At 39.4% G+C, this 18,863-nt stretch overlaps 1 protein-coding gene across 1 annotated transcript; it reads right to left on the reverse strand.

Moving 5' to 3' along the window:
* Positions 1-2,333: 2,333 nt before the first annotated feature.
* LOC116439568 (interstitial collagenase-like) lies at positions 2,334-18,343 on the reverse strand. The gene is made up of 11 exons (XM_032099258.1): positions 17,812-18,343; positions 9,070-10,698; positions 7,881-8,125; positions 7,437-7,585; positions 7,221-7,346; positions 6,296-6,457; positions 5,774-5,891; positions 5,013-5,146; positions 3,838-3,997; positions 2,840-2,940; positions 2,334-2,629 (listed from the first exon to the last, which is right to left on the reverse strand). The coding sequence occupies exons 2-11, from the start codon at positions 9,178-9,180 to the stop codon at positions 2,529-2,531; spliced, it is 1,407 nt and encodes a 468-aa protein (XP_031955149.1). The 5' UTR covers positions 9,181-10,698; positions 17,812-18,343; the 3' UTR covers positions 2,334-2,528.
* Positions 18,344-18,863: the final 520 nt, after the last annotated feature.

Below are 18,863 nucleotides of genomic sequence, written 5' to 3' on the forward strand. Positions count from 1 at the left end.
TTGATTCATAAAGTGAGACTGAATGTTTTGGAAAATGGATGAAAATGCCAATTCCCTACCCACCTACTCCTGGCAACTCTTTGAAACTGTGTGTTTCTTTTAAATTATTCTGGTGGAATCCAAAATATGCATAAATGAGAATGATTTTGCCTTATAAATTGAGCTTAAGAAATGTGAATAATCTTATATCTCTGTCTGCACCTATCTCTCTGTCTCTGTCTATCTATCTATCTATCTATCTATCTATCTCTCTTCTAGCTACAGTTTCATCACTAGAAGTTTTTTTCAGTTTAACCACATTAACCACAGGGGATATGATTATTTCCTGTCTTAAGTAATTCGGAATAAGGGAAGTTTCAAGAGTCACCCAGGCTGTGACGAATTATGGGACTTCACCCTGTTCCAGCCAAGCATCTTCCTCTTCCACTGGCAGCAAAGGGAGCTGAAGGTGTTTGGCACGTCAGAGGAGCCCTGACAGCACGTACTCAAATTTTACAAAACTGTTGAAAGAAGTGCCTTCATGTTGGACTGTTGCTTTTCTTGGGAAATACTTGCTTCCGTGTTTTTGGCGTTTTTGCTGTCACTTGCAGCCAACTCTTCTCCAGCTGGAGGCATTAATGATGAATTTTTTCATCCCAATAGCCTCCTTGTTAAACTTGTTAATGGCATTTCTGAGCTATTATTAAAAAATTTTGGACCCTTCCCTTGATTCATTTTTGTTATCATTGCATTGTATGGGTTGTTCTCTATGTATTTGACCATACTGATTAGATTCCTGTTGATATAATGCACACTTAGACAGCTAACTAACAGACACCCATGTTGTGAACAATTAGGAATGTTGAGTCCCTGCTGGTATTGTGTTGACATCATGACCATGTTTCAGCACTATTTCTGGTTCCTGGGATGCTCTGAGTAACATGACCTGGTACTGCTGATGTGATGAGGATAGGCAGTGAACTTTCTGGGTTAAAACAGAGGTCACATTACTGCTGTCTTCTAAGTGGAGGAAAGAAATCATGAGGCAGTTCAACATCGACCAACTTTAATAAATGTCAAAGATAAGCATTAGGAAACCGTAACCAGAAGCTCCTTATACAGCTTCTTCTTTTCCCAGGCCCCAAGGCCAGCTATAGACATGTTTGCGAAACATCACTTGTGAGAACACTTTTTCAGGTCTCTCTCCCATGGACAGTGGGAACTGGCTGCTGTGTTGTGTAGGTGGCCAGGTTGCAAAACCCTGGTAGTGTTTTGTGTGATGTAGATCTCCCTTATTTGTCACTCAAATGTCTTCTGAGCAAACACTAATGTTAGCTGAAACTAGAAATGTAGTCTAAATTAGTGGTTTAAACTTGTCTAGATTAAATGAAGATATTTGCAGAGGTCAGATGACCCTATTCTAAGACAGCTGGTTGAATCACTCTCCAGGGATATGTATTTCTCTATTTTCTGTAGAAGAAAACTTAACTAATAAATGCATAAAATTAGGTGCAGCTGATCTTAACCTAGCTGCTCTTATTGTCTCTATCCTTCACTGCTGCATGGCAGATGGCTGTGGGGATCTGATAGCCAGCCACAGTGGAAGCAAGATAACCACTTCTCCTAGTTCATATTGAATCTGCCCATAGTTCTTGATTTTTCTGTAAAATTAAATTCATATCAGCTGAAACATGCTTTCCAAGAATGTATACTAGTGCCATGGAAAAATATGTTTGGTGCAAAAGCCCCTGAGCAACGTTTGTCTTGTGTGACATATGCATGAATATAATCAGACTGTAGCACCATTGTCATTCCTTCCAGCTTTAAAACCTTTGCAACAAACAAAAATGTCAATTTAAAAACATAAGACAGATCTCTCACACTGGTGGCTGTGACCCAGAACCTAGAGGGGACATGTGACTTCTAGACTGGTAGTTGGAAGCCAACCGGAAACCTTCAGGAGCCTTAATAGTGCTAGAGAACTGTTCAGGCAGGTGAGTTGAGTCACTACTCTTCAGGCTCAATCCTTCCACAGAGCCTTGTCCTCTGCCCACAGTTGTAAAGATGTACGCTCTGGAGAATGGTCTAATAGCGGAAGTTGGGAAAGAGGAATAGAAAGTGGAAGTAGAGCTGTACACTGGTGATAGTGAGCCCCAACTAATTAACCGTCAGATTTTCACTAGGATTTGTGTGGGGTGGGGGGTTCAGATACAGGTGTGTGCTCCTTTCCCTGTCTTTGTGACCAAACCTGACATTTCCTGCCAGAATACATTTTTTAGTGTTCAAAAGATAGACTTGGCTCTTGAGCATCAGGGCAAAAAAGACATCAAGAACACAATTATATGAGAAACATAGTTTATTAGGAAACTTGAACTGTAACATGAGAAGTTGTGATAAATTATATACTTTTATTTGGCTTAGAATAAATAATTATTAAGACTATACTGTCATAGTATTTGAACAGAAATCCGCTCTGACCTGAGAATCATGAAATGCTGAAAAATGCAGCACATAAAAACATACAATGGGCATACGGAAAAACATTGCAATTAACAATTAAACCAGCTGGTGCTCTTCATTCGTCGAACAATCCTTTTGGCACGAGGATCAAACTGGAACTGAGTTGTTCCGTGGAAGAAATACACATAGCCTAGAAGCAAAATTTAATCCAATTATATTTCATAGGTGACTTTTTTCAGTGTTTTGGAAAAAACAATCCCCATTATAGACAGTCCATATATACCTGATATTTTTAATTTCCTTTTCATTAAGGTTAATAACAGCTTTTTGAAAAAAATTATTCTATCTATAGAAGCCCAAATATTCACATAAACACAGATTAAAGGTATGTTTCACTCACCATCTTTCTGGAAAGCAGCATCAACTCTGCCAATATTTCCAAAGTCGGAGACTATTTTCCTGGGATACCCATGATCCATGGATTTTTTCTTTTCATCATATCTTAGAAGAAGAAATGTCATTACAATTTGTGAGGAAGCGGACAATAGTTTGAAATTCAAAAGCAAATTCTTACATGCAACTCTGCTGTTACTAAGAAGTCTCACAGAGATTAACTGAAGTAGCTTTTTAATTCTCCTTATTAAGTTTCTCTGAGAGATTTCTCTGACATTTGAAGATCCTACCTATGGTAAAGTTTATTCCCAGGGATCTTGGAAACACAGCTCAGAAATTAATCATGTGTATTTCTGGACTAGCAGAGCCTTGGCCATCACTTGCACATAAAATGAATTTCTATTTCAAGGCACTGAATATCCAGTTCAACATAAAAACAAAACATAAAACTTCAGAGAAGAAGACAGTAGCACAGTCCTGAACCATAGCTGAATTAGTCTCAATGATAAACTTCTCAAACAAAACTGCTCTCTGAATATTTGTCATGAGCTTCAATTAGAAATACAAGCAACTTTAAAATTGGAGAATATTTATAGTTACTTCACAGAGGAATTCAATTACAACACTTTGCATTGATGGCTCATTTTGTTTGAAAAGTGAAGTAAAAGTAGATGCTATCACAACATCCCATAAAGAAGCAGCGCTGTTGTGGAGAAGAAGTGAGAAATCTACTAGAAAGCCACTCTTTTTTATTGGGTAGCTGTTTCATTCAGGAGAAAGTACTTATATTCCTGCTACAGGAATCTAATGTTCAGGAAAAAAAAATCCTGATGAAAAAGTGACATTTTCTAGCAAGTGCTTAATTTTTTTTAAACTCCAAATAAACACATTTAAATTTCTGGAATATACCTGGTTTAAACATCATCCCACTCAAACTGTTTAGTAATACATCAGTCCCCAGGGAAATAAAAACATGCCTCCTGGTAAACAATCATTAAATCTTACCTCCAGTATCTGTCAGCTACAAAGAAGTATGTTTTTCCTGTGCTTTCATCGTTGTAAGCTGCATTAATTCTTTTAACAGTCTTCGGGAACCCCAAGCGATAGATTGGCTGGGGATAGCCACGTACTACGTCATATCCCCTGACAACCCAATACTTATCCTCTGAAAAATATGAGCAAATTTCATTTGTTTTTGCTAGTTATGAACAGCATTTACTTGTGTTTCAGATGTGTAGAAGACAATGTGTCTAGATTTCAGTATTATTCCTTTCAGTTTACTACTTTAGAAAATGTTTCTAATTCTTACACTGGGACTACATCATGAAGATAGGGGAACTGGCTTTTGTTTTAAGAGTAAAACATTAGAATTATAAGATGTATTGGATAGAACTTTTCCCAGAATTAAAAAAAAAAATAATAAGGTATTTGTCTCGATAACAGCTTGGGGAGTGCTGGAGGCTCATGAGTTAAACCATTGACCTTGGGTTGGGATGTTGAATTTATAAAATTCCTGTAATGTGCTATTTGATTATAGAGCGATATAATATTTTGAAAACTAGGCAATGTGCATCAAATTAAACTATTAAGAAAAGCACATGTCTAATCAAAAAGTTTTGGTAATTTTAGATGCAATGAACATATTTGTTTATGGTAATAGGTCTTGCATGATAGTATTTGTATAATGAATTTATTTGAGATATTTAAAGGGTATTTGACACCTTTAAAAAGAAGGACTGATTGTGTTCATCAAACAATTTCCCTCTCATAGTAAAGTTTTCCAGACATATTTTTGCATTTTTTTTTCAAAATATAACAAACACTAACAAGAATATCAGTAACTGTAGCATGAAATGCCTGTATTTGCCAATTGAATTCAGTAAAAATCCTTCTGCACAAAGTGAAGTGCTGTTATCTGAAGAGAACTAGACCTGAAGAAGGGTAGCTGCTTTCATTACTTGTTTTATCAAGGCATTAACTATAACAGAGGGGCAAGTTTTCTAGATTATGACCTCTGAAGATCCATTACAGCAATATGATCCTCTGGTTTAATTATTTTCAGAACTGTAAGATTATCTGTTCTATTTCCTTAAAAACATTTTAACTTCTGTAACTGCATCATTTTTTAAGAAGCAGGAAGTAACAGGTCAGAAAAAGTGGAGAACTTCTGGTCCAATTACCTTTAAAAAATAAAATTTCATCCCTCTCAATGTTTTCATAAGCAGCTTGAATTCCTGATGGTAACCTTGGCCAGAACAGGGAGATGAAATTGAGCTCTGTCTCTGTCCTTTCAGGATGCTTGCGCAGCATGTATCTGTTTTAGACAAAATTTATGTCATAAAATAATTCCGCTCCTATCAAAACTTCAAAATAATTATTATAGCTCCTGGAGTACAACAGAGGGAGATGGGTACTTGGATGTGAATACCCCTGTCCACTGCATGTAAAAGGAATTTAGAGCAAAGTCATTTGTAATTTTAGCGCCTCAATTACATGCTAAAAATCAGGCAAATTGAATTTGAGACCTTCTATTTCTCTATAGGGCAGTAAGGCTCAGACATCCTCTCCCTGGCAGTGCTTTCAGTTCTGCCCCTGCTCCTGTACGGAGGATGAGGGTGGGACCCAGGAACACATTGTTTAGGGGTATGTGAGTGCTCTTACTTTGCTGTTCATTTGAATTGATTTCAGAGAAAAGTCTGTCACAGTGCTGGCCACAGTGGCAGAACAGCTGGAAAACAACCTATAAGCCCATGTCACCCTCCCTAATTTTATCAAATAGGGCTCTTTGGGTTAATGATCTGAGAACTCACTTCTGTAAATACATGGTGCTTTTCTAGTGCTTCTCTTTGTATTACGTTCCAAAAGGACAGTTTTCCCTCATGGATTATTTTTAGAATACTGAATATTTTGAAGAAATAATATGTATGCTTGTTGTTGTTACCTGCCCTTGAAGAAGAATATTTCTCCACGTAGAGTAGTAATAGCATCAAATGTCAAATTTGGGTCGCAAGCTTCTGGAGTTATGGGTCCTGTTGGTTGCACAGCAGCATTAGACCGTCCTGTAGGATGAACATTTATGATTTAGTGGGGAGAAGTATAAGGAAAATGTTCAGAAGGTCTCTGAGGACAAAGAAAACACTTTTTGAATGAAAAAGGATGTAATTTTAAAGTAAGAGTCTGTCATTAAATGCAGAATTCTAATGTTGATAAGACCAGTTTTGTTCATCTTTTCCAAAATGAGATTTTTGTGGAACTGGACTTCAGCTGAAGTTTGCTTCCAGGAATTATCTCTCTTTTGTCATCTATTTTTCAGAAACTGTTAAACTTGTCATTGGTGGAATATTAAATACCGTCATTTTACCATTTACCAGATTCACAAGTAGAAATATTAAATAAATACATATTTTCTTACCATTTACCAGCCTCCCAAATAGATATATTAAATAAATATATTATTTCTTACCATAGATGGCCTGAATTCCATCAATATCATCCTGAGGAAGAAGGAATTCATTTGGGTCCGTGTAGGAATAAGTTGGATACATCAGTGCTCCAGGATCATTTGAATGAGACAGACCCAGTGAATGGCCAAGCTCATGGGCAAGAACAATGAACAAATTGTAGCCTGTAGGATAAAAACCATATGAAACAAGATAAAATCTGTTTCAATACTCGACACAGTTCACTAAAGGGGAAACACTCATGCTAAAATACACTAGAGGTACAAGAGAGTCTGTAAGTAATTCTATTATCATAACAACTCCAAACCATTATGACAGAAGAGCTATAAGAGTATAAAAAGAATGTCTGGCCTTAATTGTGGACTCTGTCATTTCTCTAGTGTCCTTATGTCTGAAACATGAGCTGTTTCCCCTGCTATCACTTCAACTACTCAGATCAAGGACTATGTCCATGCTGAGGGATTGTTGGCAATAAACCAACAGAAAAAGAACTTCAAAACAAGCAAGGAGATTATAGTTTGAGTGATACTTAGGACACCCTAGTTAGCACAAAACTGAACTGCTAGGTTAAGAAAAAGAAAGAATTTGCCTTCAGAAGTCTACCGATTTTCTTGTATCCAAGTTTTAGCTTTCCTCTGAATGAAAAAGTATTTTGAAGTTCTGACCTTAAAATCATTATACACTCTTATGACCTAAATATTTATATGCCATTATAAATGTCACTATGATCTAAAAAAGCTATTTTCTGCAAGTTCATGCCTAAAAGAGTCAGTAAAAAACAACAAAAAAGGGCAAGCAATTATAAATTAAAGGCTCTGTCACTTTTGCTCACTTTTCTGCCTGTAGAAAGACTCATTAAATAGAAAGCATCACGAGGTAAGACTGTACGAGGTTAAAACTATAGAGATTCAGCTACGAAATGCTTACCTCTTCCATCTTTTGTCCAAGCTTCCTCCTCATCCATATGCACATCTCCACCAATATTTTCACCAGGCTGGAATGCATGAGCCAGCTGTCCATTGGGACCATCAAAAGGAGAATTGTCACCGTGGTCTAAAGTGAAGAGGTAAAAAATAAGTTAAAATCTTAAATTACTTCTATGACTTCAGATGGGTATTTAATATCCCACGTTATCATTTTTACCTCTATAAGCAAAAGAGATCATTATATCTGCTTCTTTGTCCTCAACCCTTTGGAATGTCAGTGGTGTCACGTTGCTCCAGACACTGAGAGCTTTTCTGACTGCTTCATCTACATCAGCTCGTCTCATCTTTGGGGTGTAATTCAAAATCCTTCAAAGAAAACCCAGCACATAATATATTATTTAGAAAACAGTTGAAATTTCAGCATTTTAGGTGAAATATAATTACTTGCGAAAAAGTCAAAAATCTTAGACGTATCATTCATGAATGAAAATTAATAAATGCTTTGTTTTAGATACTGCCTTCTAAAGCATCTGTTTTCTTCCAGAAATCACTAAATCACTCCATATGTCCATACATCACGTAATATAATTCCTTCAGACCCTCCATCCCAAAGCTGGTGTGCTAGATTTATATCTTTTTGAACCAGATTAGGAAAGATTACCTGTATGTCAGATTATTTCTTTTCCATTTGGGATTCCCTGGTGTGAACACATATTGCTCTACATCAGGTACACCACATCTGGGTTTTTTCATCACCTCCAGTGTGTCAAGATCAGGTTTTCCAGTCACTTGTAGTCCAAAGAATGACTGCATTTCCTTGAGCTTTGCAGTAAGGGGGTTTTCACCATGGCTTCTTAAATGGGGATGGTGATCCTTTTGAAGGTCGTAGAAATTCTGTAGATAACTCTGAATCAGAGTTTTAAAAAAAAAGAGAGCATTGTGACTTATCAGTACTATATTTGGTCACACTTAAATTTTCTAAGTAATCTTTAACTATTGCCATATGGACATGCCCTCTGTTTACCAGGACCAAAACCAACCTCTTTTCTTCAGTACAGCTTTCCTATAGTTTTCTGACTTTGTTGTTTCACTGATGAAATAGATCAAGAAATGTCTTGAAAATCTAATATGTACTATTAATAATTAATTCTACATTATTTACTGTGCTCAATTCCTCTAAGAGCAAAGCTTACAAGAAAGCTTATAACTTTATAACAAGAAAACTTATAACTAAGGAAATTGAGGCTGGCAGTGAGACTCCACACAGCCAGGACTCCCACTGAAGCCGGTGATTACTGCTAAAGGGTCAGACTTGGTGAATCCTGCCTTTTATTTTTAGCTACAGAATATGATACTAGAAACTCAGGCCTTGCTACTAAATTTCAACAATTTTGTCTACAACAAATTATGTTGTGTCTATGTGAGTTCCCTTTTTCCAAAATATTCTATAAAAGATCTATTCAGCCAAAACATGGACAAATGTTCCTGCTTCAAGCAAATTTCCTTCCTTATGTTATTAAGACCAGTCATATCACAAGTTTCAAAGCACGTTCTGAAATGTAAATTGCTGCTGAGTTCTACTGTTGCTGCTAGAGCTCATGCCTCAGTAGTTTTTTTATTGTTTTACTGACAACACCAAAAGGGAAGTATACAATATTCAGATGACTTCTGGGTAAATAAGTTCCACATAATTTTCCCACATTTTCTAGGCTGATAGGAAAAGCTTTCTCTTGAAACCTCTGCAAAATGGTACATCTTAAGTTTCCAGCCATACTCTGTGAATTGCAATTATAGTTCTCTCTCAGACTTCCTTAGGTTTCCCTTAGATATACACTGAAAAAAATGCTTACCTCTACAAACTGTAGGGTTTTCCTTTCATCTTCTGCTTCTGGAGCCACAGGAAACGTGGAGGAGGTGGCCACATATAGCGAGAGGAGAACTGCAAAGGTCTTCATCCTCATCTGAGGTTGTCTGCCTCAGTTTCACTCTCGAGCTACCGAGCACATTTCTCAGCTGTGTTTATATAGCTGATAGTAAATCAGTGACAGCCTGACTCATGCTGTATAATATCCTCTGATTAGTAAAAATGATGCATAGCAGTTTCATCATCAGGTAGTGACGCAAGGTGTTTAACTAATATCACTATCCTTATTTTGCCCAAGCCTTCTGGTTTGGGCAATTTCATAGCATGTTTAACAAATAAGGAAATGTTTTTCAGGAAAAATGTGGAGTTGAATTTCATATGTTTATTTTGAATCATGAATTTAGACCATTTAGACCATTTAGACAAGATTTTGACAAACTGGAGAAATAATAAGAAATAACATATAAGAGCAACATAATCTATTTTATGATTATTAATCAAACTATGCTATGTGTGATACATATGATTTAATCTTAAACAGACTGTAGAATATTATGTTGCAATATGTAATAGCAAAGTACAAATGACAGTAAAAAAACCTGATCTTTTTTAGGAATAACCAGCAGCATAACTCCAGGTGGACTGTTATCAGTTATCTAACAGTTCTATCTAAAACAACCTTATGATGTTAGCGGAAATGAATGCTAAAATAATTCAATATTTTTAAACTGATATTAACAAATTCAGTCATGCTACTGGAATGCATAATCTGGGTTCCCATATGTGTGGTAGGTAACATTTCTACTCTTGCCAGCATGGATAAGGTCTCAGCTGCCATAGTGTGTTTGAAATCAAGCAGAGAAAGATGAGCTCTGGGAGGAAAAGACTTCATGAAGTACAACAGGAATTTTCATGAGTGTGGAAAAGGAAGATTAAAGTAACCATTTTTTATGCTATGTTCACTGTCTCGTGGAAGGAAGATGAGTGGAGCCATGATAAAAGCTGGTATTTTTTAATAAAAATTTAGCAGTGTCCAGTCTCCAAGACTCTAGAGAGGTCTTAAACAGCAGTGATTAAGTTTAGACATGAGGTTTGGGATTCAACTGCCTGAGCATTAGTGTTATTTGAAATTCTCTAGGGAATACACCTGATCTCCAGCTGCCCTGAAAGGATGCAGGTCTCCATAGCACCTGTGTCATGGCAGCCAGCCCTGGGTGGGAGTCTCAAGTACAGGCAAATGAATAATGAGGTGGAATGTGCGTTGTTATGTTGTGTAGATGTCTGAAAGTTTTTTAGGTCTCCAAGCTCCCATTTTGGACTATGAATTCTAGAGAGTGATTCAACTGACCACATGACATGGACCTCTAGATGAGATGAACTGCTCTCTATACTACACTGACTCTATTGGCTGGGTCCCTAACAGTGTTAAGAGAAGTTTAAATATCCTGGACAGTGTAGACTCCTAAACTAAGGAAAACATTTCTAACTGCAAGCATCAGAGTAATTGGCCTGAAGGGGATGTGTGCTGCTAACTATGCAGGCTGTCAGGTACAGGGTGGACATCTTTCAGGATGGTTTTCTGTCCTTATTGAAAGTAAAGACCCTCCTTGTAAACCTTAAAAGAGAAACAGTAAACGTTAGTGTGAGAGGGAGAAATACGAATAAATAACATTATTTTAATCTTGATGGGAAATTCTTCACTTACTTTCCCAAGCATCATGGAAAATAATGTATTCAGTGTGAGATTCTACACTCACTGTAGTGTAGCACCCCCAACTACAGCTAGGTTCAACAAAGCTAACACCACTCCTGGGGAAAGTAAATTACCTTATACCTTCCAATCTGAGTCACATAACCTGCCTGGAGTGATTGATTGAAGCTAATACAGGACACTTCGAAAGCAGAAGCTGTGATTTGAAATAACTAGGAAAAGAATTCCTCAAAGGGTACAGCTGTTGTTGACGAAAGAAATTCAACTTCATGGTTCATAGTCCAATGAGACTTAATTATTGGTTGTTCTTAATCCATCTTGATTCAGACATGTACAAAGAGAATTTTGTATGTTGGACACTTCTCCAAACACTTGGCTACAACTCAAAAGATTCTGGAATTCATGAACTGCTGCTTAACTTCTCTAACTCTGTTTCTAAACTAGTCTTATTTCCCTGCAATTTTTTCTCCTTCCTGTGTTTCTTTAGGATGGTTTATACAGTTCCTGATTCACTACCTTCATTTCTTATTTTTTTTCCATAGCATGTAGTTAACCTCTTATTTCTTCTTTTTTCCCTTTTATTTGCTGAAGGCATCATAGACACGTTTAAACACATGCACACAAAGAAGAGAAGCACATTAATCAGATGTGTTCAGTGGCTGAGACTGGAAGATAAGGAAGTCATATGCTGTGGCTTTAACAGAGAGTTTCTTCTGCCTTGCAGATTTCTGTGAAGGGTCTATGGCCAAATTTTAATGTGATCAAGAGGATAGTGAGTTGGGCAGAGGGTAAGAGAGGACATGTAGCTGTTTTCTATGAAACTTTAAATAAATTACTTTCCAAAGCAGTCAGTGGAAGGACTAGAAGGTCCTGGATCCATAATCAGCTGGGGGAACTCTGTGTGCATTTGAGGAGTCATCAAGTGAAAAACCTCAAGCAGCATCAGGAAGAGGAAGCAGAAGCAGTGGCTTCCCCCTGTCTTGGGAATTTCCATGGTGTTGGGCTACAAAGCTGTGTCCCATTTCACCATCTGCATTGACTTCCTACTGCGTGTCCTTTGGCACAAGTCCCTTGAACTCACACTCAAGGGAAGGACAGGTTCCAGTCATCTGCTTTCCCATGGTGTGACTGCCAGCAAAACACCACCTTCTCCTTCTCAAGCACTTGCCTACACACAAAGGCTCAGATCACAACAGGATGAGACATGAATATGCCAAAATCAAACTGAGACCTCCTCAGAGGAGCAGGTCTCATGAGAATTGTTACTAAGTACCAACCGGTGTCTGCACAGTTCCTCATTTTTCTTGCAGGACCACTGTGTTGCACGTGCATCTGACTGGCACTGTCCTGGTCTCTCACTAAACCCCATTTCTAGTTATTTTCCTGTGTGAGTGGCTCTATCCTATCTGGGGGATCTCAGTGAGAGCCTCTGAGGTGGGGCCAGGGGCTGGAGGCCCCTGTGTCAGTGGTGCTGTGACTGGAAAGACGCCAGGGTGCACACAAGTCCATTGGGTACATATGTATATGTGCATGTACCTACTGGGATACAAGCACAGCCTCACTGCTGGACCTGGGGTCAGGGAGCTGCAGCAGCCTCAGATCCATCAGGGTACCAGATCTGGACAACTCCAAACACACTGTCCCTGCCTGGAGTTTGCTTAAAATCATAGAAATTTAGAATCATAGAATGGCTTGAATTGGAAGAAACCTTAAAGGTCATCTCGTTCCAACCTCTTTACCATGGGTAGGGACACCTTCCACTAGACCAGGTTAGTCAAAGCCCCCTCCAACCTAGTCTTGAACACTTCCAGGGATGGGACATCCACAGCTTTTCTGGCAACTGTTCCAGTGCCTCAGTAACCTCCAAGTAAAGAACCTCTTCCCAAGACTTAATCTAAATCTCTTGTATTTTAAGCTGAAACCATTTGCCCTTGTCCTATCACTATCTGCCCTTGTAAAAAATCCCTATCCCTCTTTCTTATAAGTCCCTTTTAAGTACTGGAAGCCCACCATGATGTGTCCCTGAAGCCTTCTCTTCCCAGATCCCTCAGCCTATCTTCACAGCAGAGATGTTCCAGAGCTGCTTACATGGAAAATCTCCATGTAACCAAAGCAGAGAGGTGAACTTTACATTTACCTACCTCCAGCGTTCTTCAGAGGCAGCTCTTGTCTGGAACAAAAGCATCAGTGCCTCACTCACCCTGAATCACCCTTCTAGGTCTGGTACCCATCTGCTAAACAACTGCTAAGGAAGAGGAGGTGACACAGTTGTTACGACAGTGCTTTCAAGGGTTTTTCCAGTGTACACTCGTGCAGTCCAGATTTGTGTCTCCCTGTATGAGCACACTTCTTCCTTGGCACAACTGCACCCTTGTTCCTTGTGTTGAGACAAGAGACTACTCAAAATGTCCCTTTTCTAGGTTCTCTACTGTTCCTCATTCATTTGGTCTTCACAGGAATGTAAGCACTGCCAGAGGTCTACCCAGCAGTGTTTCCCTTTTCAGCATTAACTGAAAAAGACACTTAGGCAGAGGTGTTAAGAGGAGACATATTTCCCCAGAAGAATTTCCTAGCCTTGAGCAATTTTCTGCCTCAGTGACTTCGATTTACTTTGTATCTCACTTACCTAGGGCTTGGATTTGACTCTTGAAGCTATTTCCCTTTTCCCCTACTATCTCTGATAATGTGTTCTAATGACTTCTACCCACACCCCCGACTGAACTATGAAAAAATAAATTCACAGTGTGAATCGTAGTGGGGTTTCCCTAAATTCCCTAAATCAAGTCTCTCACCACAAAATTACTGTGGAAAAGGGAACTTTGATTGGTAGTTCTGTAATTTTATGTTACAAAAATGAAAAGTGGTACCTCATAATTCTAAAGAATTGTTTACTGTTAGCTATTTGTCACAATGATGTTTGCAACTGCTTTCTCAATGGCAGATGACATTAAAAAGTAGTCAGCATTCCCACAGGAAGTACTTTTCTTTCCATTCCGTGCTCTTATGTATATCCTAATCTTCTAATGTCTTTGCAATCTATTTTGAAACAACAAAATAAAAATCTTTCTGCAAACCTAGAATATTATCCTGAAACAAGCTGTTTTCCTTGGAAGATGTCACTTTTCATGTGAAGTATAATGTGTCAAAGATGTAAGTCGTGTCACTGCGCAGCAATATTCTACTGATTGCCAGATATTTGCTTGAAGTTAGAGGGTTCATTATGAGTTTGCCCTTAATGAACCAATTACATTCTAATATTGAGATGAAACCACCAAAGACAAGCCTCCAAATCAGCTGTCTAGAAGTTTGCACAAGCTCATGGCTTCACGTCACCCAGTGTTAAACATTTCCTTTGTAGAACTGCTGTTGGCACTGCTCCAAGGGAATGATCAGTCACTCAGTTTACAAACCAAAGTGCTGTGCTGGGCAGTGTTAGGAGCACAATTCTATAGTCCAAACCACTCAGAAGTCCAAAGGCCACTGTGATAGGGCTCAGGATGACAGGTGCTGAATCAGTTGTAATTATCCTATTGTAGAAAAGCAGTTCAATGTGACCAGTCCCACACTGGGGCAGCGCCTGTGTTACACCTCAGTGACTTGCACAGTCTCAGACGTGGCATCATCAATGATTTCAGTAAAAGAAGAAAGGAAGGAGTGCCACTTTCCATGCCAAGCACCTGTTTCCTGAACACAGGAAAATCAAATTACGTTCTTCATCTTTGCAGTTGGGCTGTTCTCTGGGATGGGAATTTGGTGTGTAGTGTCCAGGTCTTGATTTCCCTGATGGCAGATAAGGCCTTGGGATGCCCTGCAGAACCAACCTCACCAACTTGAAATCCTTTGCCTCTAAACTTGGTGGTTATCACACAAGATACGCAGATGTAAAACTTGTCCTGAAAGACGCAGCAAGAAGAGATCAATGTCTCCACACTGCTCTACAAAATAAATCTGCGTATTTCCGGGGGATCTGCACCATTTGGGACATACTGGAACTCTTATGGGTTCACAGTCCCGCAGTTGGATACCCAGCACAAATGCTAAAACATCCTGTGAGGCAGCTGCTGCTTGTGAACCTGCAAAGGCAGTTTTCCTCCTGGCAGCCACATGGAAGTTCAGTGGCTGCCAGGGAATTATCTGGAAACAAAGTGTGCTCCTTGGCAGTTTTAAAGTATTTTCTCTGTAATATCAACGGCAACTAAGACATGCATCTTTGGAGTTCTGAGTTGTCTTAAACACTTCTGAACCCAAAAATCTGCTGTTTCTGTCACCAAGGAAGGGTTTTTTCCCCACAGCATTTCCATTAACAAAACCAAGCATCTCGCTAGGAACAAATTCCTGCAAACAATATTTAAATGGGCTCATTTTAATCTTATTCTGTTCTGCCAGGACTTATCAGTTACTTTTGTCTGGTTTACTGAGGTGATAAAATCTCTGCTCTTAGTCTGAGTGTTTAAATCACTACACAATGTCATTCAGTTCAGGTCAGCACCTCAGACCTACCTTGTTTGATAAAATATTTGTAATCCTGACAAGAACAATATCAAAGGTCATTCCTCCCTTCTAGGCAGGATGAGTGTGTGAAACCAAGAAAACCAATAAATAGTAAGAAAAAGAACTTGAAAACCAAACAGTTTTTTTCCCGGGTTAGATAGTGTTGGGACTTCCTTGTATTGTGTCTGATGGTTGTGCTATGGAATCTTTGAAAAGGAAAAGGCAAATCTATACGTCCAGATGCAGGCAAAATGTCCTCCAAGACAAGATGGTACAAACCAAAATAAATGATACTATTATATATAAAACACAGAAGATAACAAAGAAATTCTTGTGATCTGAATTCTAGAGTCATATAATAAGCCGGTTCCTTGTGAAAAGACTGTTGTCTTCATTCAAGTTTCTATGCAAATAAGATAGAAATTTGCTAGAACGTCTTATGTGTTTAGAAGACTGAGAAAACTATAACTGAAATGCTTGGACTGAGTGTACCACAGACAATGAATGCATTTAACTCAGAGCCCAGGTCTCAAACTGTATCTTAGGAGAGTACAAGATGTTGAATACAAGTCAATCACCTTCAGTTCAGAGGCCTGTTTTCACTCAAATGGTAAGGTTGTCTTGTTAGTGGTACCAGAGATTTTTAAAATAAGAATCGTGAAGCAAAAAATGATACCAACATCCAACACTAAACCAGCTAAACTATATTAAGCCAGACAGTACTAGAGTCAGCTAAGTTCTACTTCTGCCACAGATCTAAGGCTTCATATTCACAATTAGTATGACTGTGTGCACAGAAATAGGTAAAGAAAGAACTCCAACTAATCAAAATCATTAAAAAACGAAAAAAACCCCAAACCCAAGGAAGAACTTGTTGAATAAGTATGTGACAGCCAGAAAACTACAAAACAATCACGAAAGGTCTAGTACCAGCAAACTTTGTTCTGGGAGATATAATCTCATCTGAAAGACAATATTTCCAAAGAAAGTTGGATAGAAGAGAGATAGAACAGTTTATCCCATTTAAAATAATATGGTCTCATGCTGTTATCCACAATGGATGTGATGTGCAAGGTGCAAGGCAAAGACACCATAGAAGAGCATCAGCAGTAGGAACAACAGAAGAAAAGTATTCAAACCAGAACAGTTAGAAACTTCCTTAAGGAACAACAGCAAAAAAAAGAAATCTAAAAAGTGTGAGCCAAGCTGTTCATGCATCTTTTTAACTTTCATTGTTTTAGCTGAGACCAATCAAAAAGCCATACCAGAAACACGAAGGAAATACAGAATTAGAAAACAAGAACAGTGCAAGGAGACTAATAAGAATGAAATAAACAGTACAGAATTATTTCCTGCTAAGTTCAATAGAAACTTTTAAATTACAAGTCTTGAACCTGCTGCTCTGACCTTGGCAATATCAGACACTGACCACAGCTACCCATTTCCTTTTCTTGAGGTCCTGTGGTTAAACTTAATCCTTTTGACTTTAGTTCTGCTTGGGCAGCAAAACCTTGTTTGCCACCTCTACAGCAGGTGTGGCAGCAGTATTTGCAAGACTGACAATGCCATGATACATTTTTGACCCTGAGAATTCTGATGAAGATTCCTCAGTGACTGGAGCGCCCCATTTGAGCAGCCCTGCTTCCAGGGGTTTTAAAAATGCATCAGAAAAAAGGTTACATAAAATGTGTTGCAACATCTCATTGCATTTTTGCAGTACTATTTTATGCATAAATAGAATACAATTGCCTTGTCCTGGCAGGACTGGAGGCAATGGGCACAAACTGAAACACAGGAGGTTCCCTCTCAACATCAGGAAACACCTTTTTTACTGTGAGTGACAGAACATTGGCACAGGTTGCCCAGTGAGGTGATGGAGTCTCCTTCTTTGTGCAAAAGCCACCTAGAGACTCAGTAGCCCACTCTAGGTGCCCTACTTGAGCAGAGGAGGTTGAACATGATAACCTCCAGAGACCCAACCAACCTCAGCCATTTGGTGATTCTGTGATTCGTGCAGAAGCAGAATCAAATAGAAGAGCTATTTTTTCTCAGCTTTTTCCCTTTTTGGGGGGGATGTTGTTTTATGTGGGAGAGACATTGGTGCTGGGAGACATTTTGTTACATGCATGAAAGAAAGGATACCTTCTCTAAGACCTTAGATCTTGCTGGCTGTCTATCTGAATACTGTGGGCCCCAAGTGATGTCCTGCTTCAGGATTAGGTATATTATTGTCAACAGTATTGGACTAGCAGGTGGTTCCCATGTGCCCCCTGGGTCCAGAGGGTTGTGAGGCTGGCCACAGAGACCATCACAGACAGAAAACATGGAGCGCTTGGGCAAATATGAGAAGGAATGGTGAGCCCACCCCATTGCTCGCCTCCCTCTGATGAGAATTTCTGTCCCATGGTGAAGCACCGACATGGAAAGACCAACAGTATGGAGGCCCTCAGGAGCTGCCCTTAGACACACGGCCCTCCCAGTACAGCAGCTGGCCCTGCGCCCGTATCCCCAGGAACATTCACGTACCCGGAGCTTGCAGTCATGCCCCAGCTGCTGGCATTCAGACCTCTTAACCTCCTCAGCAGCCAGTCCAGCTTGAAGCTCACCCAAACACACATGGGAAGAGCTCGTCCACACATAAGGCGTGATTTACTGAGAAGACAGGACCAAACGTGCAGGGCAGGGCCAAAGAAGCAGCTGACTGCAGCCTGTTTCCACGGAACCACCCTCTCTCATCCACTTACTTCTCTATTTTTCCTTTCCTCCCCAGTCTACCATTGGTAGATTGGTTCCTTCCATTTCCCTGCCTTTGGTCTTTCCAGTAATCAACTCAAAATAAATTTTGAACATTTCCACAGTCCCTTTCAAACATGACAGAATAAATTTTATAAAATCCCCAAATGCTCTTAGCCAGGATCCCTATCCCCCCCCAAGGTGAGGTGATGGGGACCCTCTCATTCACACATGGTGACGGATGTCCCTCAACTTATGGGCTGTCCCCAGAGAAAACTGGAGAGGAGAAGAGGCAGGGCAGGACTGTCTGGGTTTTCCCAACATGCCAGTGTGCCCCTCTGCTCCCGTGTCCGTGGAGATGAACCTTTGGTCACAGAATGGGTAGGGTTGGGAGGGACCTCAGTAGGGTCATCTGCTCCAACCTCCCTGAGAACACATTGCACAGGAAATGACATGTATCAATAAATACTTTAGGGTAGAATTTGTCACACTTAAATTTAGCCTGCTATTATCAGGTGTCCAACAAAAACTGCCTCTCCATTCAGTGAAAAAAAGAAGCACCTCGACCTTTCAGCACCCACTTCAGGCTGGGAGGGATTGCTCTCTGGAACTCCTGTATGTCTCACTGTAACTATGAGCACTAGGTAAATCTTTTTGGTTAACTTTGAAATGTCTAGAAGCGGTTGAAAGCAATCCTAGCTTTAGGAAGAGAAATGCTCCTCCTCATGGACTCCTGGCTCCATGGCAGGGCTCTGTGTAGGGTGATGTACAGCAAGAAGAGTGAAAAGAAGATGGTGGAAATAATAAAATCAATCACAATTTTGTATCAAAAGTAAAAACTTCAT

Source organism: Corvus moneduloides, chromosome 2 (genome assembly GCF_009650955.1).
Source record: "Corvus moneduloides isolate bCorMon1 chromosome 2, bCorMon1.pri, whole genome shotgun sequence".
In the NCBI taxonomy this organism is placed as follows: Eukaryota; Metazoa; Chordata; class Aves; order Passeriformes; family Corvidae; genus Corvus; species Corvus moneduloides.

Coding starts and splice junctions, on each gene's coding strand:
- LOC116439568 (XM_032099258.1), bottom strand. CDS start 9,180: ATGAGGATGAAGACCTTTGCAGTTCTCCTCTCGCTATATGTGGCCACC. Junction 5,147..5,773: donor ATATTCTTCTTCAAGGGCAG/GTAACAACAACA, acceptor TGTCTAAAACAG/ATACATGCTGCGCAAGCATC. Junction 3,998..5,012: donor TGAAATTTTATTTTTTAAAG/GTAATTGGACCA, acceptor CATATTTTTCAG/AGGATAAGTATTGGGTTGTC.